The 24,043-nt window shown below is 40.0% G+C and overlaps 1 protein-coding gene across 2 annotated transcripts; it reads right to left on the bottom strand.

Moving 5' to 3' along the window:
• Positions 1-75: 75 nt before the first annotated feature.
• usp9 (ubiquitin specific peptidase 9) lies at positions 76-23,826 on the bottom strand. Of its 2 annotated transcripts, XM_079563795.1 has the most exons (47): positions 23,346-23,825; positions 19,993-20,261; positions 18,951-19,096; positions 18,036-18,115; positions 16,749-16,861; positions 16,366-16,584; positions 15,724-15,839; positions 15,399-15,650; positions 15,183-15,318; positions 14,930-15,082; positions 14,754-14,858; positions 14,450-14,656; positions 14,234-14,370; positions 13,227-13,360; positions 13,052-13,142; positions 12,833-12,946; positions 12,520-12,748; positions 12,293-12,388; positions 11,920-12,131; positions 11,594-11,834; positions 11,207-11,356; positions 10,966-11,086; positions 10,745-10,875; positions 10,314-10,592; positions 10,094-10,219; positions 9,855-9,992; positions 9,602-9,768; positions 9,415-9,523; positions 9,195-9,341; positions 8,961-9,107; positions 8,653-8,860; positions 8,362-8,582; positions 8,063-8,250; positions 7,808-7,981; positions 7,584-7,725; positions 6,755-7,511; positions 6,416-6,539; positions 6,122-6,347; positions 5,898-6,027; positions 5,538-5,723; positions 5,104-5,324; positions 4,174-4,262; positions 3,934-4,090; positions 3,113-3,325; positions 2,760-2,789; positions 2,225-2,323; positions 76-1,939 (listed from the first exon to the last, which is right to left on the bottom strand). In XM_079563795.1, the coding sequence occupies exons 2-47, from the start codon at positions 20,092-20,094 to the stop codon at positions 1,715-1,717; spliced, it is 7,788 nt and encodes a 2,595-aa protein (XP_079419921.1). In that variant the 5' UTR covers positions 20,095-20,261; positions 23,346-23,825; the 3' UTR covers positions 76-1,714. The 2 variants fall into 2 exon arrangements, with proteins under 2 accessions (XP_079419921.1, XP_079419922.1); XM_079563796.1 differs by lacking the exon at positions 2,760-2,789 and having other exon boundaries at positions 23,346-23,826.
• Positions 23,827-24,043: the final 217 nt, after the last annotated feature.

Here is a 24,043-nt window from a genome sequence, read left to right as displayed (position 1 = left end):
TATTTATTGTGGAAAAATACGTTGTGCTTATAATTACACAATGAAATTACGCTGGAAAGATTCCATGTTCTTTATTTGCTAAGGGCGCAATGCTTGTTATATTTCTGTGCACAAAAAACCTCACAAAGTGAAAGTCCACATCGCGACTGTAGCTCCAGAATTCAAAGTCACACCATGGCCAAAACAAAAGTCGGCAAAAACAGGGCGCAGAACTCTGTACAGTCTCTTTAAAAATAACACAAGGACAAAAATGTTCCTCTTAAATCAAATTCTATTTTAGTGAAATACAACAAAATAAATTCTATAAAATAAGAGCAAAATATTTAAATATACGGTGGGCAGAATATTTTCATTTGCAGGAGTATTTGGTATGTTTGACAGATCAAAAACACGCATTCAAGTTACCAATTAAATACAGTATTTACTGATGTTTACCTTTACTCCTACAGAATTACAAGTTAGCTCAAGTTGCAACATGACTAATCAGCTGCTATTCCTGTGATACAACCTTGCTGAGAAACCACTGAGTGACGGATGGATCACAGTCCTCGGCCACAGCGTACAATAGACCTGATCAGCTTGAATAGGCTCTACAGAAGTGACTGAAGCCAACATCACTATTCCAGATAGACAAGTGCAGCAGTTTCGTTGCATATGTTTCATTTTCAGAATTCCTATAAATGAAAGCAAAGCAGTCTATTCCCACCAAAAACTGAAATCTTGACTGTAAATTGTGAAGTTTGAGGATTACAATGTGCAATTGAGAAGCCACTTATTGATAGACAATTTCAAAATAACATCCTTATCATAGATAAGGTATGGATAGAAAAAAATGGGTAACCCTCCCTGGAGATGTGGATCAAGAACAGCTTTGGGTTGTTAAATCTCAAGTCTTCCCTTGGGCTACACTATTCAGGTGAGAAGCCATGCTAAATGTTACAGCATATTAACTAGAGCTTCAAAGGACTGAATTAACAGAACAAACAAAAAAGAAGGCAATGAGTTTCAGAACAATGTTGCATCACTGCTTTTTCACATCAACCAAACACCGGAAAAGTCCACCCAACCATTCCATGTCACACTAAAACCAACCACAACTTATGTGTTGATTTGGCATGGGTCATAAAGTTGCCAAAGAGCTTCAGATAATATAATTGTGATAATACAATGCGTCCTTCTACAGTTGAATGACCAAGAACCGTCCAATGGTATAACAAAATTCACTGCTGAGCATGGGTGATAAAACAAAGGTGTTTTTGACTTCGTACAGACTTTTTTTGGGCATTTTTCTTATTTATAATATCCATTTTGTTTTTCATATCATCTGCAACATCTCCCAGCAGCCAACCATAAGTTATGCTCTTAGGGGATCTGAACAGTCAAAAACATAAACATACTATGTACACCTTTTGTCGTGTAGACAAGCGCATCAGCATCGCCAGCTCAAGTTAAATGCGATTTCTTTATTAGAACTTTTGTCCACTTCCTGGCCTTGGTAGCAACCAGCAGGCCTCTGTCCCACGCCGTACAGCCCCAGGCCAGAGAAGAGCGCCTCCTACAGTCGAACAGCAGAAAATCAAGTGGCCTTGAGTATGGTGGGATAACTGGCTCTGCCCTGTCCTGGGGCTAGAGTGAGGACCCAAAGTGTTGACCAAAGGATGAGGAAGGAGAGCGGGACAATGGAGGCTCGAGGCACAGCAAGAGGACCAGGGCTTTACTCCTTGGGCGGGGCAGGCCCTGGGGTGGTTGTGGGGGCGGGGGCCACCTCCTCAGTGCTCTCCCAGTTCTCTTGTGCTCGTGGGCCCTGCCCTGGAGCTGGACCTGGGGTTGTGGTCTGAGTAGGAGCTGTAGTTGGGGCAGAGGCTGGCCCAGGACGCTGGGGGTTGTTCATGTGCTGAGCAGCGGGGCCAGTGTACGGCTGCCCATGAGGATGGTTGTTCTGCACAGAAAATAATCGACATAAAATATCAAATATAAAAATTGCTATTATAAACATTACAAGATGTAACTGTATTAAGCATTACAGTGCGCAGTAAAGCGGAAATGCCTTTGATAAAATGTCAAAGATATGAATAATGGAACTATTGTTAAGCCTCCTGGATGAGAGTCTACATCTCCGACTCTAGACCCACGAGACCAGCTGACTACTTTATTTAAACTCTTGCATTGATGGAAAACTCCTGGATGACTGAGATAAGCAATCGTTTTTAGAACTAAGGCCAACCTGTTGAAACTGAGCTGTCCCAGGGGAATGGGGGTAAAGAGATGTGTCTTCAGGAGGCGAGGAGTCTTGATCATCTGGTGCTTCCTGTTCATCAGGTTCCTATAAAACAAAAAAAATTAAAATAAAAAAATACATTTTATCAGGATATTAATGAATAATGTACAAAAGTGATAAAAATGTTCAGATGTATTCTACTTCAATTTAAATATACATTTTAACTCAATTACCCCATCCTAACCAGCAATACATGTTACATGTTAATATTACAGAAATCTGATCAAACATGAAAGTAGCATAATAAGCTTAAGGGCAACTAAATATGACTCAAAAGCTGTAGGTCAGAATGCAATGTAAATGTAGTAATCTAAACAAGAGCTGGACTCATCACTGCCCCATGCCAAATGAGCGCTACAATATAACACAAGCAAGAATAGACATGTTTACAGTGCCTGGTTGACTTTAACTCTAACATTTGACATAATTTCAAACACTTGTTTACTTCTTTCCTTCATGTTGTGGTGCCTGGAATACTGACCTTCCCTGGGCTTCCCTGTGTACACTTGAGCTGTGCATGGAACATTACAAAGAAGCGTGTCATTTATCTGTTGTCTTTCAACATAACAAATACAATTTTGTGGTACATTAATTTGCTATTTACTTTGTATACATTTTATAGCCAGCACCGACAGGTCTAAATTAGACAGGATTCTTTGAGCGGCATTGGATGGTTTATACCGATAGGTCAAGAATTGTCAGTTTCAAAGTAAAAAATCAAATATGTTTCAAAAATGGCTGGGTACTTAACTGCTTGGTGTTAAGCCTCAATCAACTCAATCAACACCAAGTTATACATAAATACAGCTATGTAATGGGTGTAGAATGAGTTACCTCTTCAGGGCATAATTCACAGGCTTTGGCCAGCGTCATGCGTGCACTGTGTGAACGCTCCAGGAAATAGCCATTGGACGTCTCATTGCTCTGAACTGGAGGGGACCAGTTATTGTACGTGTACTGAGGGTTTCCTGTGTAAGGCCGCCTCTCAAGCTCATCCCCCAACCACTCCACTGCCCACGTCCACTTGCGCTTCAAGTCCCCATTACTCTGCATGAACACACAAATCCTCTTTTTGTTAGGTTACAGTCATATAGGGTACATTTTCAAAATATGAGTTCTTCAATGTGTTCAACTAAGTTTCCAGCGAAGCGTGGACATGTTATTGTGCATCATTTACTTGAGCAGGGAACAATACGTTTTACCGAGATTATGTTATTTCAAGATACTATTATGTTTAACACGATGACCCAGTCAGGAAGTTTTTGGTCAGCTTTGGAGTCCGGATTTGTACCGTCTAAACATTTTATGATAAAGTGATAGAAGTTATCTTGTAAAAACATGGTGGGATCTGAAAATAATATAGTCGGGATCTTGTTTTGCACTGTGGTTCAAAAAATTATCTGAAGAAGGCTCTGTGGAAACGTTACTGAATAAATACATCTTGGACATCAGCTACCTGAGAGCAATGCTGCTTTTTTTCATTTTCAGGATCTTGTTTAAACATACCTGCTGAAAGAAATGAATACGCCTCTTACATGTCTACGCTTCGGTATGTTTTTTTCTCAAAGACTTCTCTTTAATATCCTTTAAATTATCAATGTTTTGAGCTGAATTTGTTGTAGTATTTCAGCTGTATCCCCGTTGAACAGTTCTACCTGGAGAATCTGATAAGCCACAGAGCAGTTGCTGAACAGTGCCACCATACACTTGATGCACTGGTAAGCTCGTTTTTGGTAGTGGTTTTTAGAGCGCTGGATAGTGTCGAAAAGCCCGTCTCTGTCATCAGGAATGCCCTTCAATACATTGTGGATTCTAAACGGGGGAAAAACAACAATAAATATAGAGTGAAGAGACAAGCATGAACAGTAGTTGCGCATTAATACACAACAACCGACCTGTGTGTCTGCCAAGAGTCCTCAATCAGAAGAATCTGAAGCAGCAAGTCCAAGTAAGGCCTCAGCTCGTATGTGTAAGAGTAAGCCACCTGTGAACATTGTATTAAGGAAAAGTTATTTTCTTTGGCTCAGAGACGTGCACAAATAACTTGCAAGATAGACATTGTGTAAACAAAGCTAAAAATGGATGCAAAATATTCATTGTCAAAATTAGGATTATATTGAACATAATACCAAATGACAGTGATAACACAGGCCAACACCTGAGCAAACATAAATAAAGGCTTATGTCGACAGGCTCAGCACCTTCCTCAGTGAAAAGTGAATTCAAATCCCTGGCTTGATAAAGAACTGCCTTTGCATATTTCCCTTTAAATAAATACAAATATGAATTGATCGAGGTTATTGGCCATGTAAAGTTCCACATACGTCGTCTGCCATTCTTGTTGGTTTTACACAGGAGAAGCTGCATACACAAATTGAAATGGTGCATATTGAGCTAAACTTTTTGGGCAGTAAATAAGGTCAGAACTTGAGCCCTTGGAAATGTATTGCCAAATCAAACATCAACAAAAGTGTCGAGTCATGTTTAATCTATAAAGGCTGAAATGATCAAATCCAAACATTAATGATAAAAAAAAGTTTACTTTACATACACGCCAACGCTCACATTCACTATTAGAGATAGACAGATATCTGTTTTTTATGGCTGATGATAATCCCACATTATACAATCCAGAGCTGCTGATGGTTGATTAAGCTCAGATGATGTTTTGGGGTGGATTTGTAAAGTTTATTTGAATTTATTTTTCTAAAATAATACACAAACAGATCGTCCACGAAAGCTCAAATATCAGCCTGATACATCGGCCAGAACAATATATTGATCTGTCTCTACTTTGTGAAAAGAAGCTTTAGTGTGAAATTTACCTGCCAGAGCAGCTCACTGAGCACAGTGGAAGAAAACTGTGGATTTTCCCAGCAGCTAAATCGAAGCAGTTTGACAGTCTCCTCGGAGTTACTGCAGTCCTCAATAATCTTCTTCACATAGCTTGTTCTCACAAACAGAATCTCTGCCACGAGCTGCTGCACAGGCATTACTGGGGCTGTCAAGTTGGTGTCTCCATATGGGTTTGGCAGGGGAGGGTTACCTATGAAGGTCAAGAATACAGTATATCTCAAAAAGAAAGAAACAAACTAGAAAAGCTTGTGTGTCTAGGATAGCCCTCAGCTCAGAGTTCTGCTTTCACATTACAGAAACCCCAAGTGGCTTAATTATCAGTCTCTAAATCTTGAGCAAGGATGTAAATCTTCATTGGGCTTTCCCCCAGTTCATGTAAAAAGAAATTTAAAAAGTCACTTACCATTAATGGATGACTGCATACGTGAGGAGACGTCACAGCAGCGAACAAGCTGGGACACCACAGTGTAGAGCTTGCCCAGCTCGGCATACTGGTACTTGATTGGAGGACCGGGACCCTCATCCAGGGCCACCAACATGAAAGTGGCAGGAACATTCAACTTTAACAACTGGGTTTTCTCTGCAAGACCTGCACAACCAAAATTGAAATTGATAGATTGCATGAGGAAAAATAGGAGCTCCCAAACCAGTAAAGACTCTCTTGAATTTATGGTTTTTCATTGTGCATTTGATTAAAACCATTTCTTCCTCACCAAGAAGCAGCTGAACTTGACAGGGGGGGTGATGTCTTTGTGCTACTTACCGAGGTTGGCGTACATGACAAAGAGGTTGAAGTACTGCTGCAGGTGACGGCCATGTTCAGAAACCTCTCTTCGAAGCAAGTTGAGAACAGCTCTCAACAGATGGTCACTTAAACTTAGGTTGTCACAGCCCTGAGTCATGACAAAAAACATATCAGTAACTTAAGTCGAATATTCAACATACAAAATGTGTTTCTTTTTCTTTTCGCTGCAGTCTTCCACCAACCTGAGTAGAGGGTCCTGGGGAGGCAGTTGGTGAAGGGCAGGGGCCGTCTTGCAGTGAGAAATGAGCTATAAAGACTACGAGTTTGGCAAATGCGCCACGGACCTCAGCACTTGGACACTCAAGCAAGTACTCCGAGAAGCGGTTCGGATAAGCAAAGAGGACGTTGTGTGCAAACCAATAGCGTACATTCTTACTGTGCCTAAGCAGGATGCAAAGGGCGTCATACCTACAAAATAAAACAAAAATATTAGAAACAAGCTGGAGACATAATTATTTGTAAAAGAGAATGCTTACCAGTCGCTGGCAGGACCTCGGACTACTTTCTTTGTGTGAAATCCTGTGCTGAAAAGGAACTTAGCAGCCAACTGTGCGCTTATCATAGCAATCTCTTCTGCCTCAGGGAGAAGATGGTCTTGTCCTGAATGTAGGGAACATCCAACATGACACATACAGGAAACATTTTTGATACAAAACACGAAAAGCTCAGTTTAAGCACGATCAGTGTAAAAGCAATATTTTCCCTAAAAGTAAATGCAAACAATATTTCAACATAACAAAAGTGCAGCACTTCATTACTGCAAATATGCTTTATAATTTGTAGCAAGGCGAGATCATTTTTGAAAAAAAACTTACCTGGAGGGGGGTTTAAATAGACACTGTTACAGGTCAAAAGTTTCTTAATGAACTGGAAATATTCCAAGCTGTATTGCATTCTGTTGTGCATGAACTGGACGTTCTGCTTGCGGACGCTGCACTCAATAACACCAGGCATCTTGACCTGATGTGGTTTTGTGGAAGAGATGGTTAAGTCCGAGATGTATTTAACAAGTTCGCTGTCTTTGTCCAGTGAGTCCATACGCTCATAGAAAAGGATGTAAGCATTCCACCAGCGTTTCTGCCTCCGATATGACATCCTCTTCATCATGTGATCGAACACCTCGCCCATGTACTCCCCACCAAAGCACTGATTCTTCATTTCTTCTTCATCGTCCATCTTGCACTCAGTCACATCGCCGTCATCAAATTTGTACCAGCGGTTCTTTTCACCATCTCCTCCATTTCTCTGAATAATGTAGGAATAGTAATGTCCACCACTGGCTTGACCTGAGTGGACCAGCACACCAACGAGACGATACTTGGAGCTTCCAGGAGGAGTAGGATCTGAAGGCTCGTTCTGCTGGATCACCTGGTTTTCTGGGTTGACATCATCGCCCTCTAACTTGGCTACACCAGCCACAGTGTAAGGCTCCATGTCCAGCTCCCGGGGAAACTCAAAGTAGTCATTGAACTTGATGGCACATTCTCTCTCCCAGTCGTAGTCGAAGCGTTTCAGCTGTATGGCAAGAACTGGCGGCAGCTTCTTAATGAGCATGCGCTTCACTGTGTCCACCTGCTCACAGAAAGGGGGTTTAAGCGCATCATAACCTCCAAATAACAAAGATGCAGTACACTCTGTCCTTACCTTCTTATTACACTTCTCACAGTGGTAGGCATTGGCTCCTTCTAATAGATCTCCTTTGACATACTGCTCCATAGAATCCAACAAGTTCTGATGATTTCTGATGTCAACATTGAGTGCTGTGAATGACTCCTCACACTCATATCTGGAAATACAAGTAAAAATTACCTTGACTGTGGAAATATATATAAAAAAACAATACATCAGACAAAGAAATATATGCTCACCTGTGCGGACACCCTTGGCAGATCTTCTGGTCAGCGAAGGATCCTCCCAGTACCTTACTTAGCATTGCGGGATGGCCCAAAGCTTTAAGTGCTTCATCCAGACTATCCACTAAAGAATTGAAAAACTCCAGGGCATCATGCTGCTCTCTTAAGTTCACTGGTTCACCCCATAACCTTAACATGGTCGAAGCATGATGGTTAGATCACACAAAATTAAACAACATCTAAACGCAGACATACAAGTGTTTAAAATACCTGAACTGTTTCCAGAATCCTCGAGGAACGTAATATTGCAACCTGGAGGCGGCCAAATGGCCAAAAATAACCTGGAGATGACGCAGTACTCCGATGTTGTACTCTTTCCTGTCCTCTGATTTACTGGAGGGTTTATCATCAAACTGGTGGTGGTAACTAAACACCTCATCCCGAGGATCCACGTTACCCTGTGGAAAAAAATCAAAATGCAACTCAGCCTTGAAACCTCCATAACGCAATGCCTGTATTAGTATGTGTATAATATAATATTTTCAAGAACTGACAAAGAGCAGAATCACCTCATTTTCCTGTTTCTCATCCCCCGACATATCATCATCCACATCAGTGCCTGTGCCCTCAATGGCCAGGATGCCATTACGAACAGGTGGAATCATGTACAGCTGCTGTATGACAGAGTTCATATAACAAGTTGCTCCTGCATTTTTCAAACCCACAAAGCCTTTGTTGGGCCTTGGTCCGACAGGGGGGAGATATTCCCATTCAGTCAACGTATCACCTCCTAAAAAGGAACACCTGTGTAAGTTTTGACTGTTGGCCTAAAAGACATAACTACATGTATCACAACGTACCCAAATAGTACATGTCGGTAAGGGTATCCACTATCTGCTTGAGGTTTCTGACACAACCAACAGCAAGGGCCACCAGCAGCTCAAAGCCGGCATTGATAGAGGCAGGGGTGCTACAGACTGGAATTGCTTGTTCTGTGGGAAACTCTCCACTTTTCATGTACTGCAAGTAAACATTGGATGCTGGGAAAATGAAGTCATCGATCAGCTCCTTAAAGGGGGAAAAAAAAGATTAAGATCTACTAATTAAACAGAAAAACAGAAGTTATAATTTGAGTTCAGGAGTTTGGAAACAAAACTGAGATGTATACCTTGATAAGATTAGCTCCTCCTTTTTCACAGCCAATGTAGTACTTCTTTTCAGGTGTTTGGAAGGACAACAACTCCTTGGTAACACCAAGATGGCCTTCCAAAATAGTTTCTTCCACACCGGTTTCACCAGTTCGTTTAACCTCGTCCTAAACAATAAAAGTTGATGATTTACACACATTCAGGATATCATAAACTGCTATGTATGAGTGCTTGCTGTATGTGATACATCATACCCTTATTCGCTTCAGCCAGTCAATCTCATTATTGAGCAGCACCTCAGCATTTGGCAGGTTGATGTTGCTGTTATAAGCATAATTCAGGAGATGTCTGAGCAAAGTGAAATAATCTCCTGCGTGTTTGGCCCGCTCTTTCGCTGTACTCTGTGAAGAAAACCCATAATTAAAATAAAAATATATTGTCATTCAAAAAATAGGGGTGGGATTTTTCACTAACCCCAAGGACTGTAAAAAGGAGAGTGATGAAGAATAAGAGTGGTCGATGGCCCATACAGCACCGTGTTGCCATCAAGAAAAACTGCTCTTGTGCCATTTGACGAACAGATCTGTAGATACATTTGTACTATTTAGTCACTTTCTGCATTTAAATACCACATAAAAGGATAACAATATTTGACACTAACTTGCTGTGGCAGTGTAGCAGCAGATCTATGATAAAGGTCTGCCAAGCCTTCTCTTTACTGAGCGTGTCCAGAGCAGTCGGCATCAGGGCAAAGCACAAAGTCATCACCTCCAAGGCCTCACAGCACACCTGCTCATCTTCACCATCAGGCTCTTTAGCTGCATTTGTCTATGGGAAAAGTACATAAAACATTAACTCACATCGCTAATAAAAATGAATCACGGTGGTTTGTTTAGTACATAAAAGCTACTTACCTTCTCATAGATTTTGGTGATTTCCTCATTTGAACTGAAGACAAGCTGAACGGTACCACAACCCGACGCCCAAACAATTTTCTGTATTGCCCGGATTACACAGATGTCCGGGATGTACTTTGAAGCCTGAAAAAAGTTCTGCATAAAACAAACAGAAGTCTTAACAATACAGTAACAAAGTAACAAAGTAGCAAACAAACACTATTCTCACATATTTAAAAAAAACAACATCCAATTACCTCGTCTGAAATCTGCTGAGCCAGACGAATAGCAACATTGCGTAACATGCACTCTGACGCAGGGTTGGGAATATTTTGTAAAGCACTTTGAAGGACCAGGGCCTGGTCATGAGTCGCCTGATTAATCTGTAAGGGGAGCAAATAAAGAAAAGGCACAAAGACCGGTTTGAAAACTAGTTTTGAAGTCTTATCATAGCATGAATCATTTGTGTGGACTAACCGGTGAGACGGGAATGTTCCCCTCAGCATTAGGTTGACAGGCCTCTGCTACAGCCTTAACATGTCCAAAGCCAACAGCAGTAAGTAGGAGCTTGGCAATTTTAAGTGCATTGAGGTAAGCTCCACGCCGAGTTTCCATATCTGCTGATGGCAAAAAATTGTTCCTGGTGAGCATGCTCAACACCAAAGGCAAGCCGCCACTTTTCAAGAAGTTGTATTGGAAGTCACTGGCATCTTCACCAAGTGTAGCACTGGCTGGCATCAACAGAGCATACACAACCTGCAGCAAAGTAAAACAAAGTATGTTGGTATGGTTAACCAGCAAAGCCAATATTGTGTATAGAGAAATTTGAAACAAACCAACACATGGAAATCAGCCTTTTGGGAAATAACGAATTACACAAAAGAAAAGCGAGTAATCATAAAACACACCTCAATGAGGTAGAGCACTTGTGAAGGTGAGGGTCCAAAGAAACGCGAGTCTAGAGAAGGACTAAGACTGTTCTCTCCAAGCTTGGCATGGTCCAGACACACAGCACGCAAATTCTCTACTGTGGTATTATCTAGAAATTCACAGAACAAAATATAAAAATGCAGAGTGTACCTAAAAGCTTTGGCCTGGTTCTGATATTGGGGCACAGATGTATGCTTACCTGGAGGCATGAGTTTCATGAGAACTCGGGCTCCATCTCTAAGAAGAGGCATGTTGAGATTGCAGCCCAGATCAGCCACCTGCCACAGGAAGGAGATGTAGCGCAGATGCAAAGACATGATCTAAAAAAAAGAAAAAAGCAGAGCATAGGTTATGATTTTATTTAGTCTTTTTTTAAATTTTATTTACAGCACAGTCTAGATTTCAATACAACACCAATTGTGGAGTTAATGAGGACTTACCACACCAGGAAGACAGCTTTCCACCTCAGGGTTGGGCCCGTCGCTGTAGTGGTTACCATGGTTACCAGGTGATCCAGTGGATGAGTCAGATGAACTGTCTGGACTAGAGGGCATGTTGGCACTTACTTGGGTCAGTTTTGCTGTAATAAGCTGTAGATAAAAAGAGAACATTTGGAATGTTATAGAAGTATTTGATGTTTTGAACGCAAACTACAGACCAGAGGACAAATAGATCTTAACAAAAACGGATTTCAAATAAAGTTACGATGTACATCTACACAGATTGTAAAGATAAGACTCTTTCATGGACTGTCGCAAACATTATTTGTATCATAAGTCACTAAAAGATACAATTACATTTATGAATAATCTTAATTGTATACTAACCGTTTTGTCTTTTAAATTCAGCTGACCAATCAGTTTTCGGTCATCAGCTGGATCAACCACCTCCCCTCCAATAAAGAGCTCTATTTTAGTATGTGCAGCATTAGCTTTGATGCGGTTGAGAATGGCACGCCGAACTGATCCAATAGTGTCATTGGTATGTGACCAGATATCCAGGTCATCTACTTGCCTCCCCTGGTTTGGGAAACGAACTATAAGGGTGATATGCTTTCCACGAAAAGCTCTGTAGAAAGAAATGGAGAAAAACAGAGATTATGCTAGACGACTGTGACCCATACCATTTGTACACAACTAAAGGTCAATTGTACCTGGACATGGGAAGTATCGTCCTCTCCTCATGGTAATCACTGTCACATTCATTGATGTATTCCTTGAGCACAGTAAGTACTCGCACCATGCGAATGGCTTCTTGACGAGCACAGTTTATGCTGTCTTTGTCTCCATCCAATACACAAAGAGTGTCATATGATGCCTTCAGCCGATCAAAACAAGATTGGATGAAATCTTCATGAATTTCCACCTGTATATAAAAAAGAAAAACGCAATTATTACCTGTTAAGTCTCTATCCTTTGTTACATGTTCATGTGTTACCAATAAAGAGAAAGGACAAATCATACAAGAGTCTGATCATGTCATGTTGGCAAGCCGGGAGAAACTTATTAAACTGTAAACAAATGTACCTGGTTAACTTGCAGTTTTGGTCCGAGGTTGGTATAAATCTCTTTCAGTAGATCTATGGCCCGACTGGCAATGTCATCACTTCCTTGAATCACCACCTTGAAGAATAGACAATAACGTTATAATTTTCAACCAAATATTACTAAGAGTGTTTGTTTATTATTCATTCATGTTTAAATGTTCTAAGTGCTCAGGAAGAGAAAGCCTATTTTAGTAGCAAACTGCCTACCCTCCAGAGGTAGTCCAAGCCTATAAGTTCCAGGTCATCCATCATGTAAGCTCTGCGTTTTGCCACCAACTTGCCCTCTCTGCAGTTGACGGCCTTAAAGAACCTTTCAAAGCACTTCATGCCATTTTCTGTGAGCAAAGATGGGTCTAACTGCAAAACATTATTCTCAAAGAAGTCTTTGTTGATGTCGGGGTCGAGGTCCGGCTCATCCCCCATGAGCTTTGAGTACCTGTTGTGTGACATCACAACATGAATAAAATGGAAAGCTCCAAAAATAGTCAAGGCAAGAGCAAAAGAATGACAAAAATCAAACCATTTGAAGCAGGCCTCACGGTCACAGAGAAACACTGCATTTTCAGCTAAACATTTCCAGATCTGTTTTGCTTGAGGTGCACAAAGCCACAACTGGCCATCCTTCAACAAAAACCTGGTAATAAAACATTTCAGAATCATTTTGGAGCCACTTGTTCTCTACACTTCTAAAGCATGCTTAGACTTTCAGTATTACACAGGCTTGACATCATTGCTGTACCTCAGAAAGTTCAGCCGTTCTTGTACTTCCTGGACATGGCTGTATCGACTCCCGGGTCTCACTGTTTGGGGGTCAAACTCTGCTTGTTCTTCTGTAAATACAAATTAGAGAATTTAATGTCCAATTTACAATTTAATTACGCTACTTGAGCATCTTTTTCTTGTTCAGAACCTACCTTTGGGGAGTTGCCTCATTGTCTCCATATAGGCTGAAAGATTCTCTGCCACCAGAGTGACCAAAGCGTGGTTGTGCTGTAGCTGGTTGATCAAATCATGGCGATAAAACACATGGGGACTTCTCTGGGTTTGACTAAAGAACAGAACAAAAGAGAAAAAAAAAATACACGGTTGTGAAGCTTTCTTTATCTAACAACTAAAGGATAAAAATATGTTTGTCAAAGCTAAACAGCGCACAATCATTTTCTTTAATCTTAAGGGCTAATAAAGCAATACAATTATATAGTTTGTGCTGCAAAAGACATTTGACAAAAAATGTGATATGAATCACTATCTCCATATTACCATAATTAGATACAAGTGGAAAAAATAAGCACAATTTTGAGTGGAACAAAGGCAAGAAAAAATGCATTGAATTCCAAGAACCAGCCATCAAAAGTGAACAGGGTTCCATCACAAAGTCAGTCAGTGTCAAGTTTTATCTTTGTTCACATTTCTGCACAAATGCTTTACATTCATGTTTTAATACTCTTCATGGTCACATGTTTGAAGCAACTCTTCCAATTAACCTCAAACATTTGCTTGTTGAATGTGCAATGTAAAAATAATTTGAAATGAAACCCAAGGAAAAAGCAAGAGATTTAATAGCATTTATGCAATCCATGAGATAATTAGACCTGACAACAGAGGTATAACTTGGGAATTGGCTCTCAACTTACCCAACTAAACTTGTGTGTAAGTTAAAAGGAATTTTCTTTCTGGAAAAACAATAAGCATGTGTGCGACAATTTTATAGAGTAGACAGAAACCAAGCGTCTCTGAATGACAATGTTAAAAATTGATATAGTGTTATTTAATTTTTTCCTCTTATTATCTATCATCTAATATACTGTGAGATCAGCAAGAAAAGTTCGTTAGTTGTTTCATTCATAAACTAAGCAAACATGCAAGGTATACATGCAACAACAATCATAATAAAAGTGCACATGACAGAAAAATGTTTTACCTGAGGTTTTGAGGGGCTTCTCCAAAGAGGCTACAGATTTCTCTGATTTGTTTCAAAGCAGGAATCACCCATTTATCGTTGGTTCGTAATTCTTCTATGAAACGATCGATCCACTGAATTTTTTGGGTATCTCTGTCCTGTGAGTAGAAAAAAAAAAAAAAAAACATCAGTTTGTGCAAAGATGCTCTTTGGTCTTCCATCAGCCTGCAGTCTTGCCTGTGAACAGCTGTAATCCAGTATCTTGATGTGAGCACTCAGTGCCTGGTCCATGATGTCTACAGGCACATCATCACTGTGCGCCAGGTTCCACAGCAGGTTGAGAACCTTGTGAGCCATCACGCCATCTTTATCATCCTCAGCCAAGCGCCGAATAAGTTCCAACAATTTCTCACGCTGCTTCTTACTTGCATTGGTCCAGCTAGCCTGTGGAAGAACAGTAAGAGAGAGAAAAAAAATAAAAAGACGATGAAAGATTGTCTCTCTTTCAATGCGTTTCGTTGTATTCCTTCCTGATCCAAACCTTGAAGCAGTCAAAAAGGTGGTCAAGTTGCTCAGGTGAGAAGTCCCATGCAAGTTTCGCTAAAAGATCATGGACATTCTTTACAATAGCTTCGTGCTTTCCAGCCTAAATGGGGGGAAAGGAAATAATTTAGAACACTTTCATTTGCGTTTACACAGAATGACATTTCAGATTACCTGAGCAGCCCATATATTGTCCAAATCCTGCATTGTAAGAGCTTTTTCCTTGATAACAAAGCGCAGGATCTTCTCCAGTTTCTCCACATACTGGGGCTGATGCAAACTGTCCCTTAGCACAATGGACAATATGTGATTTTGTTGGATCCACTCCTGGTAAACAGAGTAACCAGACAAGTTACAAAAAGTAATATATACACACACATCAGCCGACAACAACTATACAATACATCCACGGTACGGACTAGCTTACCGCCATGCGTTCAGCTGTCAGCCACTCTTCCTCTTCAGGGTTGTGACGGTGAGTGTAGTAGGATACACTGGAGATCACCTTATTCACTTCATTTAGTGCATTCATTTTGCCATTAAAAGAAGAAATTTGTAATAACCTGAAAAGATTTTGAAGGTCATGAGCAACACTTTACAATGTGCTAATCATACTTTAATAAAATAATCCAATTATACTAACCTAAGAATCATTTTTAACCTAAAAATCTCTAAATTCTTAACAGTCTCCTCTTGTCCCGGTACACGTGAAGCCAGGTTTTTTAGAGACTTGATTATCATCGATAGTGCGTCATTTTTGGCTTCATTCTTGGCTTCTTTCTTCAGCTCCTCATCAGTTAGATTCTCCAAAAACTGTGGAACCATCTCAATGACAGGAAGGAAGTACTTCTTCACTGTGTGCAATGTGAGGAACTCGTAACACTGGCCAAAAGGTCTACACAATAGAAAATGTGTGGTTAATTCACTGTATTGCACATGAATAGAAGTGCATTCAAGGACCAACTTACTTGATAAGTGCAGCTATGATCTGGACGTTCAGTGCTTGGCCGCTCATGAAGCGATCGTGCAATATTTGAAACCCATTTAATGTCCCAAACTTATTTATCAAGTCAACCAACCAGCCCTGTGAAAGTGCAAGACACAGATAATTGATATTTACTTTGCTTCACTGCCCTCAATGTGATTATTTTAATGCAGTAGTTCCCAGCTGGTGTAGGTTCCAACAATCCATGCTGTGCTTTTAAGACCCCAATCTATCAAAGGTAAAGATTTCAGATTTCAGGCCTATAAGGCCCCAAACAATACAGGGCCTGAAATGTAGGTCTTTAGACTTTCCAGGAGGACCGGAAAATTAAAAAAAAAGCATTGTTTTTGTTTTTCTGGCGCATATATGAACCACATTATTAGTGAGCGAATTACTTGTGCTACAAGTAATTTCTTGTCAAGACAAATTGTTTTCAGCTTTATTTTTGTAATGTCAGATTTTTTTTACTAAAAATGAGTAAAAAGAAACATTCATGCAAAAGTGTTTTTAAGAAGCCTTTGATGGTGTGAGATTAAAAATGAAAGTGGTTATAAAAGGGTAAATTGTTGTTTTTCTTTGTTATCTATTGCTGAGTGGCTATGCAATATGTTTTAGTTTTTCCTACCTTCGGGGACCTTGGGTCAGGTGGTCGGGCACAGAGCTCATCGTCAGCCAGCTGTGCTCCAGCGGGGACGGTCTCTGACGGGCGTGTGCCATTGTAAATATGAAACTTGCAGTGAGGGTTAGTGGCCATGGCCAGAAGCTCTAATAGAGGGAACCAGTCCTGAGAGAGCTTAGCAACACACAGTTCAACCAGTCGGTGAGTGTTGTTGATGATACACCTCTGAAAAACATTAAAATCAATTGCATTATTATAATCATTACAATTACCTATATAAAATAAATAAAATATTACATATTACAATAAAAATACATATGCTGTAGGTAAATAAAACGTAGTCTTGTTTTTACAGAAAAGGATTAAACGCTACGTCAGCACAGACTCACATGGATCTCAAACTTCCATCCACTAACGGCCTCATCAGTCAGGATCTTTGTAAAGGAGATGGTCAGACCATCCCGAAAAAACCTCTGACATGCCTCACATTTTACATCAAGTCCTGCAAAAAATAAAACAGGGCAATTATTTATTAGGATAGATCTTATTGAGGTTATGTTGTCCAAAGGCATTAGACATAAAGGCAGATTCTTAAACCATTGTCTTATGTGAACTTCTGACACGGACCATCAAAGAATGTCAGTACAACTGAATGATACAATCTAATCAATATAATTAAATTTGAAAATATTGATTGATTTAAAACATGCAGAATATTAAAAACAAGAAACTCAATCATTTGTGAAATAAAACAATTTCTTTATGTTAAGCCATATTATTCAACATCTTTCCCTTTCAAATTGTAATAACTACAGAGCACATCATTTAGATGCATGCTTTTCTTCAAAGAGCGAGTAGGGCTATTGTGGATCCTAGGCGTTGAAAGAAGTTGTTTGCAAGTGGATCTCCGACCGAGCAAAAATGACAGCTTCTTAACCACAATAAGTCTAATACTCCACCAATGTGCTGGCATTTTGAAGCAATTAAAGTTGGCGTCAATTTATTTCATCTTTTGTAGAGTAAAATGCCTTAGCCATAATAGATCTACATTGTAAACACAGCGTTTGTAAAAGAAAAACAAATCATATGTGCTGTTGGTATCTAAATATAGCATTTTTAACAATGGCTATTGCGGAAGTAAGAGTCTAAATAAGTGCTGTATTTTTTTTGGGTGGACCGTCCAGTTCACGATGTAGTCTCTCTGTGCTCCGGCTCATGTGCGCATCTAATTAACTCATGTGAACAATCGAGAGCTGGAAACAGCAGCCAAGAAAGGTTACATGGTTTGAAAACAGATTTGGGTAGTGCAGCTTTAAATATGTTGGATAATACATGGAGGGATCGACTAGAACCACCACAATCATATTCAAAATGCAGAGCAGACAAAACCCCCAAAAAACAAGAAATTGTAATTTGTAATTCTGTCTCTCACAAACGTTCCACGAGGAACACACATATGTACTTTGGTTCCACTGCGCTTAGGATAGTACTAGAATATATTAATAAATAGAAATTCTATTGAAATGTTACACGAGAAGACGGACAGAACGTGCCACATCAAAATTATACACTACAACTCTTATCTTACAAATATAATCATTTAAATTACACTCTTCACAGCTACTTGATCAAGATCAAGAATAATAATTGTCTATAGGTAATAAAGTCATTAGTACCTTTTTTACTCAGGTCTATAGCAGCTTCCAAGAGGACTTCAAGCTCTCCTTTTGGCAAAACTGGAACAACCCAACGAGGCCTAGAACAAACAAACATTTGGTTCAGATCAAAGTGAAGTGTTTTTTTTAACATGGTTCGAAAGGTCCCAAAGGTTGGTCCCCACTTGCGATATATGAGTGCAATAATGACATTATTGTATTTAAAAGCACAAATCACACGTGATTTCATTTCAGCAAATTCTGTTAAAATAAAGGCCCAAAATGAGTCTAAAATTGAATTAAATTCTAACCAAAACATAACTTTTAAACATTTAATTTCCATGCATTTTTTGGCAAAATATATAGTAGGGCCGGGTGTTACCAACAACCTCTTGATATATGTATTTCGATACGGAATATGTATCCAATACAGTGTCCACAATACAACACATAATGGGATGAAAATCAAGATTTTTTTCTAAATATAGAGTGCAATATTTAAGCACACCTGAATATAAGTCGCACCAATTAAATAGAAACAAACTACTGTACATATGTCGGCCGGACTTGTCTATAAGCCACATGTGTCTGCCTATGTTGTAACATGCGAGTGCACACAGAGACGGGTGAGGGACAGGTTATGCGCACGGCGCTTCATACTGCTTCATTCTCATCTCCTCGTCGCTCTACTGTCCACAAACTTTTCCATACTTTTACGCACTAAAATTTCTGGCTGGGCTCGGGCATAAGATCTAAACGCTACGCTGCTAGCACCTAAAAATTTGTAAATTAGCCACATGGTTCACAGCGTATGAAAAAAGTAGCAGCTTTATATTCCAGAAATTATGGTAATAGTCATAATATACCTATGTGCACACAAAGTTGCCAATGTGAATGTACCACAGAATGAATCTACAAGAAAAAGAGAAGTAAAACCTGTTGATCATGTCATCCAGTTTGGCTAGATCTGTGTGCGGGAAGGCAGGCTCCTCTTCTTCCAGCTGAGGAGGTCCATCCCCTGCTCCCTGCTCCTCTGGTGGACTCACTGGGGAGTTCTCATTAGACGAGTTAGGAGACGAAGTCTGCAAACATCAGAGCCATAAAGCCTTCAGTGCAAATCAAGTGTGCGCCTGCCTATTATTATTATTACATTTGAAATTATGAAACACAATCTAAATGCACAGCCCATATTTGTTTCCCAGTTTCAGCTTTGATATCTCGCTGTTAATCTTTAAACTGTTCCTTCAGCATATTTTGTGAAGCTCTGTGGGACTACTGCTATTGTGACATTGTGATTTTTTTTTTTTACTTCTTTCATGAATGGTTACAGGTGCAAAGACAGGCACAAAGAAAGCCACATCAACGTGTACACTTGTACAAAATTATCACTTTACTGTTTGAAGTCAACAATCGGTTAAAGAAAATTGCAAGTGAACTATACAGTTAGACTGAAAAGTAAAATAAGAGCCCCATAAGTTACACCACTTGATAAATCAATTGCCTTCAGACAAGTGTTTGGTAGCAGGAGCATCCTTGGCAGAAGCAGTTGTGTCAGACTAATGAAGATACATAGGCATGAGAGGAGCATCGCAGAAGTATGAAACGTGGGGGGGTGCTGAAGGCTGACCTATATAGGCAGCTTGCCTCTCACGTCTCACTACAGCTCATCTTTAACCAACACAGGCCGCACAAAGACACACAAACATCCTTTATCCAGTCAGGAGGTTCTGTTCATTGATGCTGCTACACACTCTGCTCCTTTTCCGCTCGCTCCCTCCCTTCCTCTATCCTTGTCCCCGAGGCATCTTTGTGTGTAGTTAGCTATGAGCAAGAGGATCTGCTAAACTTAAGAAGTGGCTGTGGCATAGGCTACATGAGAACATGCACTGTAAGACTCCTCTAAGCCTGCAGTTCCATTTGCAGACAGTGTTATCCACAAAAATGAGCATACAATGTCTTCAGAAGAACAGGTGCTTACCTGATTCTGTGGCAGAGGGGGCTGGCTCTGAGAATCAGGTGCCTGGCCTTGGCCCTGACTGTCATTGCCCCCCACTGGAGAGCCACGCGTGGTGGCCGTCATGCTCGCCACAGGGCAGATCTTTGCAATCTTGGCCTCTTAGGGAGCACTGGCCAGGAGGGAAATCACAGCCACCTCAGCTGTAGAGCAGAGGGAATGGAGCCCAAACACGCGACAAAGGGACACGAGCACCTGGAGATCTGGATGTGCTGCTGCGACCATTGCATAACCTGATGGGGAATGATATTTTGATTAGAAACAGAATAGCATTAGGAAGAAAAAGATGAAAACAATAAAACAAGTACAAAATTATTTTTTTTAACTCTTAATATAGACAATTATTTCAGTCATAATAAAGACTATTGCTTAACATTAGCCTGTAACATGCAGCACCTAGCAACAGGTGCTTGTCAATGATTAAAACTATATGCACCTTTCTGCTTTTCTGGTTGTAATATCATAATAATAAAAATAAATGAGTGTAATATCATTTAAAATGCTGTTGATCTGGGATCACGGGTGTCTAAACTTTGTGAAAAATGCTTCATACATATTGTATATGTGACCAAAGTTAACTACCGTTACTATTGAGAGGAGTTCACAGCTGCCATGATTTACTATCAAATAAAATACCAATCGTCCAATATACTGGTTAAGAATAAGAATCCCTTTATTGTCATTGTGCAATGCACAACAAACTTAAAAAGCAGCTCCAAAGTGGTCTCAAGAGAAACCCTCGCAATCACCCTTATATTCTATAATCGCTGTAAATAAAAATCTGCTAATGTATCAATCAGGTCAAATTTAGCATGTTTTCCAAACATGCCATGTGTGACAAGAAGAGACTTCAAGATAGAGCAGTAAAGCTACAAAAACAATTGTATACAAAGCAAGGCATGTAAAAACAAAACATCTTGTAACATGCCCCATTTGTACCTTTAAGCATCACCGAACTGATACCTATGGACTAGACCAGTAGTTCACACCATGACACCTGAAGTTTGTGACAGCTCTTAGTTGCTCAGGAAATATTATTAATCGTAGTAAAACTTGAAATTGTCAACTGGACAGAGTTGCTGAGAAGCTTCATCTTCACTCTTGAGGTCAGAAAGCCGGACAAACGTGTGCCAGAAGTTCTAATTTCAAACCACAAGAGTAAAAAGGCTTCTGTAGATAGAACTGAAAAGTCCGACCAGTCGACAATTTAAAGCTTCACTACGACACCATCTCATGGTATCTCATCTCTATCAGGACTATATCAAACTGAGCTAAATGGGACTACATTATATCTAAAATAGGGGGAAACCATGTCAAAATCCGAAAAAACACCAAACTGAAATACATCACTAAAGCATAGCTACACTGAATTATTAAAATGAATAAAGTCTGAATTGCAAATGACCCCAAGTACCTCCAGGGGTACACGGACCACTGTTTGAGATGCACTTGGTTTTTACAAAAAATCCCCCAAAAAGTTAGCAAAAAGCAAAGTCTCTATGATAATAACAGTCAGTCAATTGAAAGCCATTATTTTAGCAGGAAACCACAAATCTACTGTGTAGCCAACAGACCGTGGAAAGTTCAGTAAAGACACAATTGTACTGCATCTTTGTTTTTGTTAACTCGGGCTAAAGAGAACAAAAGCCCTTTTTCTTTTTACAAATGACGGTCCACAGCCTCCAATGTTCATGCTTGCACATTTACAACCTGCCAGGTGAATGTGAAAGGAGAATATTTTATTTACATGAAAACCAATATATGATAACTCAAATGTAGATGAATAACATTTTGTCCCGGAACAACATTACAACCACAACCTAATAAAAACATTTTAACTGTATGTTCAAACTCCAAGTAGCGAGAAAATTTGGTTGTTCATTTCCAAACATGGCTTCATTAAATATAAGAAAATAAGAAAAAATGAATAAAAAACAATAACACGAAACAGAAAAATGACATACAGACATAAATGCATGCTTTTTATGTGTGCAAGTAATATATTCTTATCGTCTGTCGTTTCTGGAGTAACTGACATTTGTCTTTTGACAAGACTGAAAGAATCCTAACGCGTCCAAATTCAGATAGCTATGGCTTTAGATAAACCAGGATATGCCTTACGCATCTCGAGACCATGTCTACATGCCACTAAGTGAAACTGTTCTACATTGTCGTTTAGAATGTCCTTTTGGTAGCGAATCAATCGCTAACTACACATGGATATACCAAATAATCCCAGCTATTAAAATAATTATCGCCCAAACCATCAAATAGTAGAGCAATAAACCCTGTTTAACAGCTGGACAAGTATGTTATTGCCCGTTTCTAGCTGCGGCAATAGAGCTGGCTTCAGCTGCAAAGTGATCCGCCCAGAGCCGTAAAGGCCTCGCTCATAGCCCTGCGCTGAAGCAGGCCTCGGTCTTCACAGGGCCTCTAAACCTGTACAACACATCTCACAAGCTTTACCAAGAGACGTGCCGCTAAGTGTTATTTAAATGTTAATCATCGATGTAAATGTTGAAATGTCACGTCCATCTAACGTTACAACACAGACAACAGCAATCAGGAACAGTTAATGCTAGCTGTTAGCTTGATAACACTACAACCGTAATGTCAGTTTAGCTAACGTTAGTTATATGAACATTGGACAAGTGGCCTTTTGGGGTAAATAACGACCAACAACTTAATAGACACAAAATGACTATGCATTGCGTTCATGCACATGAAACAAAGCATTTGTTGGGATTTGCATACAATAACATTCAATGTTGGTGGCTGAGAAATCGTCTATTTCCTGAAAGCTCTGACCTGTATCTTCCAATACAAAGTTATAGCTCTAATAAAACTAAATATACATATATTTATAACACGTTATATTATTCACATGCAAGTTAGATTAATAAACAACGGTTAGGTTATAGAGCAACGGGGTGAGTCTTAAATAAATCGGTTACTTAATGTTACGTTATTTGTAAACATAGAACGTTTTAAAGGAAATCTACGTTTGTCAGTCAATAGACAGTTCCCAAAAACGACTGCGGGAAGCTAGCGCTAACTCTGCTTCAGTAAGTCTGGCTAGGACGGTAGGTATTTTGTAATGTCTTGATCTTCACTTTTGTTGACATTGCAAGTTCTTCTAACAATGGGAGAAATAAAGAACAATGATCACCGGCCGCTTTACACAGGCCTTATCTAACGAGTAAGTTAGCTAGTCAATCATATCATCAACCACCATGACCACCACCAGCTGACGCTAATAGCACTAGCCGGCTAACAACCAGTAAGCGCCGAGCTAGCGTTAGTTAGCAGCAACTCACCAGGAATTTGATATGACTTCCTCTCTATTCACGGGCAATGGCCAGCCTTGAACGATGGTGCCGTCGAATATTACATAAACGGGGCCTAAATAAGTGGCAGTTGCACAGGACACAGATGGGTCATAAGAAAGGTCTATTTCCTACGGTTTCTTCTGCTTCTGGGTGTTTTTCCTGCGTCACCGGCGCGGTTTCAGCCCCCTAACTCTATCTAGTCCGATTTCTGGGGCTTGTCACTTCGATCCTAGCAGTCACTCACAACTTGAATCAGTTCAACATGGCGGAAGGAAGCGCTGTCTGACACAAATACAGCTTCACATGACACCCCAAAAAAACAGCACGAACTCCAACGCCCAGCGGTGTAGGAAACAGGGTTGCAATGCAGCCGAAGAGCCGTCCTCACGTACAACACCGCTGTGTGAAAGAGCTGTAAGCCCCTCTCGTACTCATGTTAGTCACTCCGACTCCAAAAAGGATCAGCCAATCCGATGTTTACTTCCAGCCGAAAGAACGAAAAAATGAACAAACATAACACACACTCAACTATATCGCCATCTGCCGCACTGGGTGTGAGACTTCACCAAAAGTCAAAATTTGTATTCTGGAGTTTTACTTATAATCTTATTAATCACTTTTTTTGTTGTTGCAAACAGGTGCATTTTTTCTTTGCAGTTAATGTAATGCACTGTAGACAGTCCCAG

The sequence above is a fragment of the Gobius niger genome (genome assembly GCF_951799975.1).
Source record: "Gobius niger genome assembly, chromosome: 9".
Taxonomy (NCBI): Eukaryota; Metazoa; Chordata; class Actinopteri; order Gobiiformes; family Gobiidae; genus Gobius; species Gobius niger.
Note: the sequence above shows the minus strand (reverse complement) of the source record. Positions and strands in the feature narration are given on the sequence as shown.